General features: G+C 40.0%; 1 protein-coding gene across 5 annotated transcripts in view; it reads right to left on the bottom strand.

Annotated features, from left to right (window-relative positions):
- The window catches only part of LOC114047350 (serine/threonine-protein kinase Nek6), a 127,236-nt gene that overhangs the window by 64,361 nt on the left and 48,430 nt on the right, over positions 1-14,445 (bottom strand). For all 5 annotated transcript variants that reach the window (XM_027868156.1, XM_027868157.1, XM_027868154.1 and 2 more), the window contains one exon: positions 2,858-2,998. In XM_027868156.1, the coding sequence (XP_027723957.1) occupies positions 2,858-2,998 (141 nt within the window). The remainder of the gene's footprint in view (positions 1-2,857; positions 2,999-14,445) is intronic.

Here is a 14,445-nt window from a genome sequence, read left to right as displayed (position 1 = left end):
ATCTTTGTTTTCCATAATCTACTGGAGAAGTATGGACAGTATGGTCCATGGGGTCACAAAGAATTGGACACGGCTGAACAACAACAAACTAAGATGGATCTGTGACTCGGATTTGTCATAGGAGGCATTTAATAAATGCATGAAAAACAGATGAATCTTTTGATTCCCAGTTCACTGTTTTTTCTCATAATAATAACAGCAGTAGCAACTTGCATTTACAAAGTGTAAAGTATAATAAAGTATACAGTATAACAGAGTACTTGCCCAAGTCCACATGGCTTATAAGTGACTTATAACTGGCCAGGGCTCAAACCCAGCTATTTTGACCTCAAGTCCAGGGCTATTTCAACTACCCTGGACTGCCTTTCAAGAATTGTTTTCCAGAGTTATCTGTGCTATTTATAGGTAACAACAAAAGTTCAGAATTCCTCCAACCCAGCCCTCAAAATGTATTTCATCATACTCAAGAACGATAAGAAGACCAGACGTTCTATGTCAGTCAATGAAGTTTAGTCATTTTCAGTTGTGTCTGACTCTCCGTGACCCCATTTGGGGTTTTCTTGGCTAAGATACAGGAGTGCTTTGCCATTTCCTTCTCCAGCTCATTTTACAGATGAGGAAACTGAGGGAAAAAGAATTAAGTGACTTGCCCAGGGTCACACAGCTAGTGTCTGAAGCCAGATTTGTACTCAGAAAAATGAGTCTTCCTGACTTCAGGCCTGACGTCGTATCCACTGAGCCACCTAGCTGCCCCTTATATGTAGGTATTGGTAAATCTGTCATCAAATTTACAACAAAAACACCAAAGTCACCCATGATGTGTCATTTAAAAAACATCAGACTATGTTTTCTTTTGCCCATTTAATTCAAAATGACCTTTTCTTCCCCAGGTCTAGTTCACAGAATTTTAGATCTGGAAGGGATCTCAGAACACAGAATGTTAGACCACAGAATATTTAGAGCTGAAATGGGTCTCATACTATTGAATGTTCGTGCATAGCCCGGGAGAGCCCTGGGCACCCTTACTGATTGCCCCTCTACTCAAGCATCCTTTTCCTAATGGACATCACCAGTGAAGGGGAAGTGACTTGTCCCCTAACTCCCAATCCAGTGGTCTTTCAACTCCATCACATGCTTCTACAAGAGCTTTTAATTAGCAGAATAATAAGCATTAATATTCATTTCATAACCCTGTAGGAGCAAATCAGGGGATTGGTGAAGCTCTGTTGAAGGATTAAAGGGACATTTAGTTGAACAAAATGATGTTTAAACATGCCATATGTGCAGCGAGTTTGTTTCTCACTCATGACTCACATTATGTATGTCTGTGAAACGCACAGAGAAGTATTTTCATTTTCTAAAGGGGAGTATGATGGAAAATGATTTTATTAATAATAATGATGATGATGATAGCTAGCATTTATATAGTATTTTAAGGTTTGCAAAGTACTTTATAAGTATTATCTCATTTTATCCTCACAACAACCCTGGGAAGTAGGTGCTATTGTTATCCCCATTTCATAGATTAGGAGACTGAGACAGAGTTTAAGTGACTTGCCCAGGATCAAATAGCTAGTAAGTGTCTGAGACTGAATTTAAACTCAGGTTCTCCTGACTCCATGTTCAGCACTCTATTTACTATGGCTCTGTTTCACTTAAATTCTTTGGCCCGCTGTTTATTAAAAAGAAAAAAATCTTGAACTAAAACTGCTCTAACATCCCTTCTACAGCAAACATGCTAGTCCTAACATTCCTTCTTTTGTTGTTCAGTTGTTTTCAGTTGTGTCTGACTTTCCATGACCCCATTTGAGGTTTTCTTGGCAAAGATACTAGAGTGGTTTGCCATTTCCTTCTCCAACTCATTTTACAGATGAGGAAACTGAGGCAAACAGGGTTAAGTGACTTGCCCAGGATCACATACCTAGTAAGTGTCTGAGGCAGATTTGAACTCAGGAAGATGTCTTCCTGCCTCCAGGCCTGGCGCTCTGTGCACTATAGCTCCACCTGGCTGCCCAACATTCCTTCTAGTTCAAACATTATGGGCTCTTTAAGCTAACTTTCTATGTTCTAAGTTTTCCCAGCTCTTATGATCTAAGTAACATATTATGTTCCAAGGTTCCCTTCAGCTCTTACATTCTATGTTCTCGAGTTCCTTTCAGATATAGTATCTTTAATTCTATCTCACATTCCCATAACTTTTCCTTTGTTGACAAAGTGCTGGGCTAAATGGAGTTGCTCTAGGAAGGTATGTTTTATTTTCTCATATTTATGATTATACTTGACCCTCTATGTGCTAACACAGTATGTTTTAAGATCTCATCCAGGTGTGATATTCTACATTCTCTGTGTAACCAATCTGCATTCGAAGATCTCTTCCTTAGTAGTGATGGTGACACAATTCTGAGCAAGCAGATGTCAAAGGGGCAGGTTTGAAGGAAGGATGAACTCAAAATGAGAATTTAAATAATTTCCTTTATAACGATGAAGGAAAGGATCCCAGGGAAGAAGACAACAATTTCTAGAATTACCAATTACCAAGGATTACCACTTGGGGCACGAAAATTTAGAGAATAATGGAGTCTCAGGTTTGGACCTCAGAGATCACCTTGTCCACCTCCAAGGCCATAGAGAAACTCCTCCTTTTGACAGATGGTAATCAAGCCTCTGATTGAACAATTCCAATGACAGGAGCTCACTACTATACAAGTTAATACATAATCAAAGTTGGGAGGTTCTTCATGCACATAGATATGCCCAGTACAATATTAATGGGAAATACTTTTTTTTTTTTGGCTGAAGTGGGGCGAGATAGTGGGTAGGAGGAAGAGAAGGAAGCATCCATCCTAAAAATGTTTACCTGGACTTTCTTCAGAGCAACAGTTTTCCTGTCCAAGAGGCAAGTTGCTTTGTAAACTTCACTGAACTGTCCTCGGCCTATCTTCTTTTCTATCTGGAAGTCAGCTAAGGTACAGCGATAGGGAAATGAAGTCAAGTGTCTCTGTTTAAGAAAGAAGGGAAAAAAAGGAACAAGAGTGAGAGCCAACCCGACAGAGATTCCCAACTCCATCACATCAGGCAGTCATTCTATCTGCATGACTCATTAGCTCAGGAGGAGGCCAACGTCACTCTCCACATAACCCTGACAGGTGTGGGCCCTTGGTCAAGAGAGAAAGGCTGTAAGAATTGGGAGGGAAGAGGGGGAATTCAGTATTCTCCATCACAGGGCTACAAAGAAGCACATTTTATCTGGTCCTCACAACAGCCCTGGGAAGTAGGCAGTGAGGCTCTCATTGAGCTCAAACATTCCCTGTTTTTGTGTACTGACATTCTATACTCCAATGTCCCTCCTAGCTGTGACACTTCTCTGGTCACAAAGCCATGGGGGTTCAGTGTGGGATGAAGGACCTCCAGCTATCTAGTCCAACCCACAGCTGAAAAAGAATGCTCCTACAAAATGTCCAGCAAGAAGTCATCCAGCCTTTGCTGGAAGACTTCCGAAGTAACCCATTCCACATCTGGATAGCTACAATCTTTAGGAAATTTTTCCTCATCTCAAACCTAAATTTGCCTCAATTTCCATCCACTGCTCCTAAGGCAGTCCTTGGGAGCCAAGCAGAAATCTGATCTCTCTCCCAAAGGACAGCTCTTCAAAAACTTTATAACAATATTTATTCCTCCCTCTCCAAATCTTTTTTTTTTCTGGGCCAAACATCCCCAGATCTTCTGACTGAACATTTCCAGTAACAGGGAACTCACTACTGTCCAAGCTGGCACATTTCAAAGTTTGGAGAAGGTTCTTCATCCACACAAGTATGTGCAGCTATATAAACTGCTGGCATTTATACAGCCTTTTAAGGTTTGTGAATTATTTTACAAATTTTAACTCATTTTATTCTCATAACAACCCTGGGAAGCAGGTGTTATAATTATCCCCATTTTATAGATGGGGAGACTGAGGCAGAGAGAGCTGTTAAGTTACTTGCCCAGGGTCACACAGCTGTAGCTAGCTAAGCATCTGAGGCCAGATCTGAACTGAGGTTTCCGGACCCCAGGTCCAGTTCTCCGTTCCTTGTACCACCTCTCTTGAAACCCTTTACCATTCTGGACTGTCCAATTTATTATCAGCGTCCTTTCTAAAACGCAGTTCTCAGAACTGAACATAATACTCTATATACAATCTGACTAGGGCAGACTATAAGACTATCACCTCCCTGGTCCTCTTCACAATACCTCTCAATGTAGCAGGTCAAGGTCACTTCTTGGCTGCCACATCACAATGTTGACTCATACTGAGTTCATAGCACACTAAAAATGGCCAGACTTTTTTCAGGCAAATTGCAGCCTAGCTATGCCTCCCCAATCTTGTGCTTATAAAAAGCTGATTTTTAACCCAAATGTAAGACTTTACATTTATCTATATTAAATTTCTTACTAGATTCAGTCCAATATTTTAGTTTGTTGAGATCTTTTTGGATCTTGACTCTTGTCATCTAATATGTTAGCCATCACTTCCAGCTCTGCATCATCTATTCCTTTATCCAAGTCACAAGTCACTGATCAAAATGCTAAGCAAAAAGATTCCCAAGATTCTGGATCACAGGCCTCCTTCCAAGCTGACAATGAACAATTAACGCCTACTCTGTGAGTCACCAGGGGTAATGGGCCTGCAGCCTCAAGGCCATATGAGGCCCTCTAGGTCGTCAAGCGTGACCCTTTGACTGAATCCAAACCTCACAGAACAAATCAAAGGTTCAGAGTGGGATGAGGGACCTCTGTGGCGATCTAGTACCACCCACAGCTACTAGTTGGGACAAGACGATTTTCATTCTTTAAATCGGGGAAGTTGGACTAGACCAGGGATGGGGAACCTTCAGCCTTGAGGCCACATGTGGCCTTCTAGATCCTCAAGGGAGGCCCTTTGGCAGAATCCAAACTTCACAGAACAAATCCTCTTGATAAAAGGATTTGTTCTATAAAACTTGAACTCACTCAAAAAGCCGCACTCAAGGAACTAGAAAGCCACAGGTTTCCCACTCCTGATTTAGCTACTCTCAGCAATATAGTGATCCAAGACAATTCCAAAAGAACCATGACGAAAAATGCTATCCACCTCCAGAGAGAGAACTGATGATCTCTGAATGCAGATTGAAGAATACTTTTTTTTTTACTTTTAAAAATTTTTCTTGGGTTTTTTAGTCTGTTTTTTTTTTGCAACATGACTAAAATGGAAATATGTTTTGCATTTCACATGTATAATCAGTATCAAATTGCTTCTAGGTTCCTCACCACTAGACCCATTCAACCAGTTCAGTAGGCTCTTAAATGCGCTATCATTTGGCTCACATTTCCGAATCGCTTCCATAACAGGAGAACAAGAGACTTCATCAGACATTTTACTAAAGTCTAGGCAAATATATCTAAGGGGAGGAATTCGACATAATTCAACAAATATTTGTTAAAGAAATAATTATTACATACAAAGCATTAGAAATACAAAGACAAACTAGATAATGTTCTTACCTTTGAAGGACTTAATATGTTACTGGCCCTATCAGTCTAGTTTGTCTTGTAAAAAAAAAAAAAAAAAAAAAGGAAATTATGTTATTCTTATCTGACCTATCTTGAAACCATGCTGGCTTTTGGTTAGCACAGCTTCCTCTTCTAGAGGCTCATTAACCATTCCTCTGATGACATATTCTAATATTTTGCCAAGAATCAAAAGTCAAGCTCATTGGTATATAGTTTTAAAATTAGACTCTCTTCTCTTTTTTGAAAATTGAGACAGTATTTCCCCTTCTCCAGTCCTGTTATGCCTTTCATTTTCCATCACTCAAAGATGGTGGTTAAGCAATCACAGCTGCCAGTCCTTTTAGTAATCAGGAATGTAACTCACCTGAGCCTGATGACCTGAATTCTTCAAGGGCAGGCTCTCTACAGCCTCTCTCTACCTCTCTTGGATTTCAAATCACTAATTTTATTTTGTCCTTTCTAGTCCTAAGATCATTCTCCTTGGAAGAGAAAACAGGAGCAAAAAAAAAAAAGAAGAAAGGAAAAAATAAAAAAAGAAGTTGAAAAACTGCCTTCTATCCAACCATCAATTATCATTATTCAATCTATCCTGACCAACACTCATATTTTCTTTGGTCCTCTTTTCTTCAAATACCTTAAAAAAGAACAAACTCTGTTTTTTTGTCCTTAGTTTTTCTTTCCAGCCTCAGTTCATCCTGAGAAGTAGCACTCCTGACACTACTATTGTAAGGCCATAGCATGCCTTCATCCATTGTTACCTGTCTTTGTTTCTATGTTTTAGATATATGTTTTTAAAATCTAAGTTGGTCAGTAAGTTCCTTGTACTGCTGCATTGGTTTCTTTAGGCTTCTCCCCCTTTTCATCAAAAATTGTTTCTTCCCTGTACCTCCAAAATTTCACTCTTGAGACTTCACATCCACTTGTGCTGGCTTCTGGAGGATTGTGGTCCATGAGATCATATCTATCCTTTTTCTGAACCATTAGAAATCTGCTCTTTCAAAATAGAGGATACAATTCAGACTACATTTAGTTTTCTTCTCCTTCTCTGTCACAAACTCCACAATGTAATGGTCACTTTCCTCAAGGTTCCTATAATATCTACTTAAGCTAGCAGTTCCTCTTTAACAGATGAGAATCAAGCTCAGAAAAGCAAATTTCCTCATTGCTTCCTCTATCTTTTGAAAAAACAATTTGCGCTTCTCTATTCTATGATTCTATTATTCTTAGGAAATTCTAATTGGTAGCCTTGTAAAAGGAAGATGAAACTATTATTCCAAATTCTAGAGTCCTAGGATACAGGAAAATTATCATTATAATAGACAGAAATGCTCACCAGTATCATTTCTCCCAGAATTCCTTGCCCCTAGCCCTTTCCATAAAAAGGTTTCTGTGGCCCCACTTCCAAGGTATGTCCACATATTAGCTCTTTGTGTGATTCTCTAAGTGGATGTTCAAAGTCCAAATACAACCAGAAAAGAATAAACCCTGATGGGAAATGCATGCAGATAATTATCAATTCCAGCCAAGGCAAAAATGTCACTGTGTCAGAGGATTCTGTCAGAGTGTTGTAATGAAGGGAGGCATGGAGTTGTGAATTTAACTTCAGGCCATCATCTTCTTCATAAGCTCTCTCAGCTAAAGTGCCCACGAAGAGCATCTTCAAATAAAGTGACACTCCTGGTAATTATTTTCAATACTTCAAAGTCAAGGTTAGCTCAACTTTTATCTTTTGGACAGAAAGAAAGAATTGGCTTCCTAAACACCACTGATTACACAGCTCCACAAAACTGATCTTTATAATTCATGGTGTGAGGCCCAAGATTAGAATTTTAACTGACACAGAGGTTTATAGAATCGGGTTAACTTAAAATTGGCATTTATATGGAAAGGTTAGTCCAGGGGAAGTGGGAAATTACTTAAGTCTCAAATTTCTCTTTAAAGCTTAATGGTGTAGACTTTTTTGTTGACTTTCTCAAACACAAGATGTCACAGTGGATAAAGTGCTAAATTTGACATAAGAAAGACCCAGGTTCAAATTCTACCTCAAGATATTAGTTGTGTGATCCTGGGCAATTCATTTAACCTCTCAACGTCTCTCAGTTTTCACCTCTATAAAATGGGGATAATAATGCTTCTAGTACTTGTCTCACAGGGTTGTTGTAAGGTCCAATCTTACTTACATAAATGTCAGTTATTACTAACCCTCCTCTGATCTAGAATACTACTTTGTATTTCTCTTATATACTAATTATATCTGATTCGCAGTATAGCAATTCATATTTTCATAAAGTGATTTAAGGTTTTTGTTCCTGTTCCATCATTTTGGTCATGTCCAACTCGCTGTGACCCCATTTGGGGTTTTCTTGGCAAAGATACTGGAGTGGTTTGCCATTTCCTTCTCCAGCTCATTTCACCGATGGGGAAACTGAGGCAAACAGGGTTAAGCGACGTGAACTTGGGAAGAAGAGACTTGCTGACTCCGGGCCCAACTCTATCCATGGGGCCACCTCGCTGCCCCCAATTTAAGGTTTATAAATCACCTTATAATTTCTGCAAGGTTATTAGATAAGATCTGGGGGCGTATATCCTTACTCCCTTTAAAGCTGAGGACTATGTTTTATTTAAACTCTGTCTCCCCCAGTACCTAGCACAGGGTTTATGGCAGCGCTCGGGACATTTTATCTAAACTCCTCATTTTACAGATGGGAAAATTGAAGGGGAAATGAAGCCGAGGGAGTTAAAATGTCTCACCCAAGGTCACATGGAGCCAAGAGGTGAACCCAGGTCCTCTGGGTTCTAATATTTTTTCCATTATACCATGCTGCCTCACAATAGAAGGTGCTTAAAAAACATTAAAATATAAGCAAACATACAAAACAACAAACCCCGAAATGGAAATTTACAACTGTTCCTGGTTGCTGGGTGGTGTTGCTAGGTGGCGCAGTGGGTGGAGAGCTAGCCTTGGAATCCCGAAGCCTTGAATTCAAATCCAGACTCAATCATTTACTAGCTGTGTGATTTCTCAGCCTTAGTACCTAGCTCACCAGGTTGTTGTGAGGATCAAAATGAGATAATACGTGTGAAGTGCTTTACAGACCTTTCAATATCTATAAATGCTAGCTGTTATTATGATATTTATTACTCTACTGCCCTCCAGTTCAGCTGATATGTTGGACGAGATAACATAGGAGGTTCCCTCTTAAATTGGAGATTCTGAGAGTCTAAAAGTGCACAAAGATTCGAAATCCTCCCAATGTTTCTTTGAGTCTGAGTAGTGCCCAAGTTCACACAGCAATGAGTGACAGACCTAGGACTTGAAACCAGGTCTTCTGAAATCTAGGCCAGCGATCTTTCCACTAGAGCATATTATATCTTACAGCAATTTGCTCATCACTAGAGGGATTCCCCAACCTCTCCCACCCCCTTGCCTTTTTCCCCTTTATTTTATTTTTCAAATAACAAGCTTTTACTTTCTCCCCCCCCCCAATTTAAAACAAAAGCAACAACCTTGCAACAAATCTGTCTAATCAAGCAAAACAAATTCCCATGTTGTCCATGTCCAAAAAAAGATTATGTCTCATTCTGCACCCTGAATCTGCCACCTCTCAGTCAGCCCACCTGTCAGGGCTGTTCCTCTTCAAAGAGGGGGTGAACTAGATGCCTTTTAAGGTCTCTTCCTGCTCCAGGATTTCTGACTTATTCAAAGATACAAAGCAAAGGCAGAGCTGGTATTCAGAACCATTCAATCACACCCAACACCTTCAGAATACAGGAGTGCACTCCAGAAGAAGACAGATATGGTGTGGATTTCAAGTTATTAGCTTGCAACCTTGGGGTAAGTCACTTTTCTGAGCCCCATTTTCTTCCCTGTAAAATTATAGGACTGGAGTAGATGATCTTTAAGATTTCTGACACCTCCAAACTCCATCCAATCCTATGAATGCTATTCTGTATCACTTTCCTACTGTAGGCCATTCTAAGACATGACTCTTCCACATCCAAATGCCATCTTGGTGTCCAGATGCTGGATGTGCGAAGGTTGGTAGACAGTATGATACATAGTAGAAAAAGGATGGGATCTGGAGACAATATGTGTCTAGATCTTGACTCTGTCACTTACTGAGTGTGTGACCTGGGGCAAGACACAGTTAACCTCTCTGGGCCTCCATCTCCTCATCTGTAAAATGAAAGCGTCGAACTCGCTGGCTTCTAAGGTCCCTTTTCAGCCCTAAATCTGTGATCCTCTGATCTAAGATGACCCACAACCAAAAAAATTGAGTAACACTGTCAGGCCATCAAGAGATTAATGTTTCAGGATGTCAAAAGATCAATAGATTTGGGACTATGTGGGATATTAGAGAGCCTTTTATTAGAGAAGTGTTTAAATAAAGGCCTAGAGAGGCGAGTGATCTGTCTTAAGCTGTAAATACCAGTACAGGATGTAAGTCCTTGCAAGTTTTCTGACTCTAAGTTTGGTTATTTCCAACTACACCACACTGTCCACAAATTGAGGAATTATGTCGGGGCTGGCTGGGTATAGGGGCATAAGCCTTGATGATTCCCACTGTCAGCAGGCAGCCAACCTCACTCCCAACCCCTTTCTGGAGTAAACCCCACAGGGTTTCTAGACATTTCAGAGGCTGACACATTCTGGAACCCTTCAAGACTATAGCTGCATAGTTACATATGCAATGACCCTGATTTGCATTACTTATCTCAACCAATCTGAACTAATTGAAGCAATCCTGCCTCATAACAGGCAAGGCAAGATGGAGGAATGTAATATTCAGAACAAGATCAGAAAACAGGAACCCCTGTCAGGCATCAACTTTCATGCCACCTTCCATAATCCACCAGAATAGAATGTGCTAGTCTCCAAATTAGCCACGGATTTCAGAAGAGTCCTACCTGCATGAACAATAGGAGAGTAGACTTTAGAGCTGAAACACATCCTCTAAAATTTAAAGGGCACTTAGAACTTAGAATGTTAAAATACAGAACATAAAATTTTTTGAACAGGAGGAGATTTTAGAATCCATAGAAAGTGGTGGTTGTAGGAGAAAGGCAACTCTTTCTTATTCAATTCTAGCTAGAACATTTGGAAAGGAAGAAGGCAGTAAATCAGGTAACTAGATTGAAGAGGCAGCTTTCTGCCATTAACAATACCCTTCATGCAAAATTGATTTATCCCCTTAAAATGAAGAGCACCCTCCAATGGTTCTCAGTTCTGTCATAGAGTTTCTAATACAGAAAGTATGGTATTACTTCAGGAGGTGTGATAAGATCAATATCTATCATTTAGGTTAGGCCTGGGGTGGGGAACCTGAGGCCACACGTGGCCCTCTAGGTCTTCAAGTGTGGCCCTTTGACTGAATTCAAACTTCACAGAACAAAAGTAGAACTAGAGGGCTAGGCTAATTTTTTTCTTAAAGGACTTAATTAGCTCAGGGGACCTTCAGGCCCTTGACATAGCTTCCTGCTGACTTCAGTACAAAAAGCTGGTGAATGGGAAGTCACTAGTTCCTCCCTCAGGCTTCTAACCAGAAGAGCAACATGGTCACCACAGAGGTAGGGAAGCCATGCTTCACTCAATCAATGTTACATGCTTGCTGAATATTCCCTTTCTCTGCTAAGGCTAAGTAAACTTTTTTGTTAACTGTTAGATGGTCTATGACTGTCTCATTCTGTTTTCTCAAACCTGGATTACCAGACCTGGCCTACTAGAGAGAGTGCTGAGGAGATTAGGAAAAAAAAAAAAAAAAGAAGGTACAAGACCTGATTAGACTGGAGTAGTTGGCAAGATTTAAGGATGCACAAGTCTTATGCTCAGTCTCTCCTCTGAGTGCTTTCTCTTCTTGGTAGGCCAAAAAGCAAGAGCTGGAGGCAAGATGTTTCCTTCAGCTCTTCTCCAGTAGCCACAGCTGGGCCCAGGACAGATATCGATTTGTGATGTAATTCCACCACATTGGCAAAAGTGCTCATGAATCTCTGCTATTACTGTTAAGAAGTATATTTTGGAATTTAGAGAAGTCATATTGATGGATTTATATTTTTATACTAAGCTAGAAATTTCTCTGAAAGTCCATACACTTGCAAGTCCGAAGAACTATATACTTCTCCTCTCCTCACGAAATTATCTGTTTACTCTGGTATTCAACCAACTAAACATCCCTTCTCAGAGATTTCAAATTACTAAATAAAAAGGGAGGACAACTGTGCCCCCACATAGCCAACCCAGAGTAGTATCCTGTGAATAGCTAATAGAGAATGAGTGCACTTTAAAGACTGGCATAGCCTTGTTGTTGCTGTTCGGTCATTTTCAGTCATGCCCAACTCCTCTTCATGATCCCATTTGGGGTTTTCCAAGCAAAGTTATTGGAGTGGTTTGCTACTTCCTTCTCTAGTTCGTTTTATAGATGAAAACACTGAGGCAAACAGGGTTAAGTGGCTTGCCCAAGGTCTCACAGCCAGGAAGTGTCTGAGGCCGGATTTAAACTCAGGAAGATGAGTCTTCCCACTGTGCCACCTAGCTGCCCTTTACATAGTAGTACCCTTTACACAGAAAAGAATGGGGAGTGTTTGTTCAAAGACATTAGCCAGACACTGAACCAGGAGTTACAAGACTTGAGTCTGAGTTCCAATTCCACTACTTTCAGTGTCACCTCAGATGGGTCTTCCTCATCTGTAAAATGAGAGAGCTGAATCGGATGACCTCCAATGTTCCTTCAGGCTCCGGCTTTATGATCTTAAGACACTCAGAGGTTCAAGAGTGAAAAAGAAAACATTACTGTTCTGGCTTTAAAAACAGGGGCTTTCTCCCATTCAGGCAGAGTCCCAGAATCATGGGATTAAATGGTTAAAACGGACCTTAGCTGCCACCCAAACTCTATCTAATCCTTTTCAGTGAAGGAGAATTCACTACTAAGAATGAAGGAAAAAAGTATTTATTAAGCTCTTACTCTATGCTAGGCAATGTGATAAGTGCTGAGGATACAGTTACAAGGATGTAATATCCTTGTATTCCTTATATTTATTTGGACAGTTCTGTTTTTGGTTTTTTGTTGTTTTTTTCCTAACAAACCTAACTGCAAGACTTTATGCTGCCCGATACTTTCCATCAGTCACTAAAGTAACCCCTTTGTCCTTGGCTCTGATTCAGACAGCTGCATGGGCTACAGAGGTGGAGAGGATGAGTGAGCAGCAAAGATGGGAAAAGCGGCAACTCGAACAGTCAACAACCTATTTTCCTAGGAGAAATTATGATTCAGAAAGAAAGAAAGGCGACCAAGATGTTATACAGAGGATTAATCCACCAGTCAAGGACTATACTAATTAACCTCTAACATCCCTTACACCTTTAAAGCTGTATGATTCTATGAGATGAAACTTCCTATGGATTTGAGCCCACTATGGTCAGATTGGTGGGAAAAGAGATAAGAAATCTGAACTAATGTTGTAGTTTATACCTTCCATACCTCACAATGCTGCTCTAGGTAACCTCTAAAAAGAGAAAAGGAAAATTGGCAATTTCTGGTTGAATCTGCCAATTCAGAGGCTGATGGGTTTTGCCTCTAGTTATCAACTCTGTACCCAAACTTCAAACAAACTGAGGGAAAATCAACCTTTAGGTTGGCATATTTGAGCTGAGGATGAGGAAGAACGTCTTAACGTTTCCAGCTTTGCAACAACAGAACAGACTGGCTCCATGGATGTGTTCAAGCAGGGGGAGAAGTCACTATTTCCTCCTGCAGGCTTCTGATCAGAAGACCAACATGTTCAACACAGAGACAGGGAAGCTACATCTTATAACAATGCCTTAGAAGGGGCTTCTACATTGGGAGAGAGGTTACAGTAGATGACTTCTGACAATCCTTTTAGCTCTGCCATTTTATGTTTTATGCTCTAATTATCTACAATCTAATGTTCCCTTCCAACTTTAACATTTTAAGTTCTATTTTCTAGCATTCTGGGTTCTAAAGTCCCTTTCAGTTATAGCTTTATTTGTTCAAAGGTCTTCTCTAGTATTAGCATTCTGTGACTTCCCTGGGCAAATTAGGGACAGATTCTGGGGGACCTCTTCTTTGGCCTTGGGGTAAGAAAAGGATTCAAGGATTCCCCGTCATCTTGCACTGCTGAAAAGTCCATTCTCCTATCAGCTTGGACTAAAGACACATGCACCCCTACAGTGGATTCAACAGAGTTAAAAATCCTTGAATCACGATAACCTGTAGTTACGAATAAATACCTTTTCAGTTTTTGAAGGAGCATAACATTAAATTTTAAAAGAAAATAATATACTCACCCAATTAGTTTTCTGAAATCTCATTAAAAAATTTAGCCTGAGTCAGACTTCTGACCTGAATTTTAATTATCTTTACGCTGGATGGAGATCTTTTTTCCTTGATATCTGCAATGCATCATTAATCTTAAGGCAACTGTTTCTCTGATTTTAAAATGCCTATTTCATCAGAATGACATTTACTGTAAACTAATTTCACCTTCAAAGACATATGACATTTTACAGAAGGGGAAATCCTTAACAGATTACAAAGTCTTATCTTTGTAAATGATTTTGTGTCCACCAAAATCCCCCCACTCCATGTGCTGCCCAGATCATCTTTACGAATATAGTAGCCCCTGTTTCCATTGAGCTTTATAGTTTACAAAGCACTTTCCTCATAACAGCACAATAAGGTAGCTACTCCCAGAATTATCACCCCCATTTAACAGATAAAGAAACTGAGACCCAGAAAGCTAAAGAAATTCCCCCATGATAACACAACTAGTAAACATCATAGCAGGGACCCATTTCTTCTGATTCACTCCAGGGTCTGTGCTCTTTGTACCATATGAGGTTGCCTCTTCATTTGTCAAAAATCAAAGTTCTTAAAATTCAGACCCTACTAAATTCCCTGA

This window comes from Vombatus ursinus, unplaced genomic scaffold (assembly GCF_900497805.2).
Source record: "Vombatus ursinus unplaced genomic scaffold, bare-nosed wombat genome assembly UNPS02014786.1, whole genome shotgun sequence".
In the NCBI taxonomy this organism is placed as follows: Eukaryota; Metazoa; Chordata; class Mammalia; order Diprotodontia; family Vombatidae; genus Vombatus; species Vombatus ursinus.
This window is presented reverse-complemented; position numbering and strand designations above follow the sequence as displayed.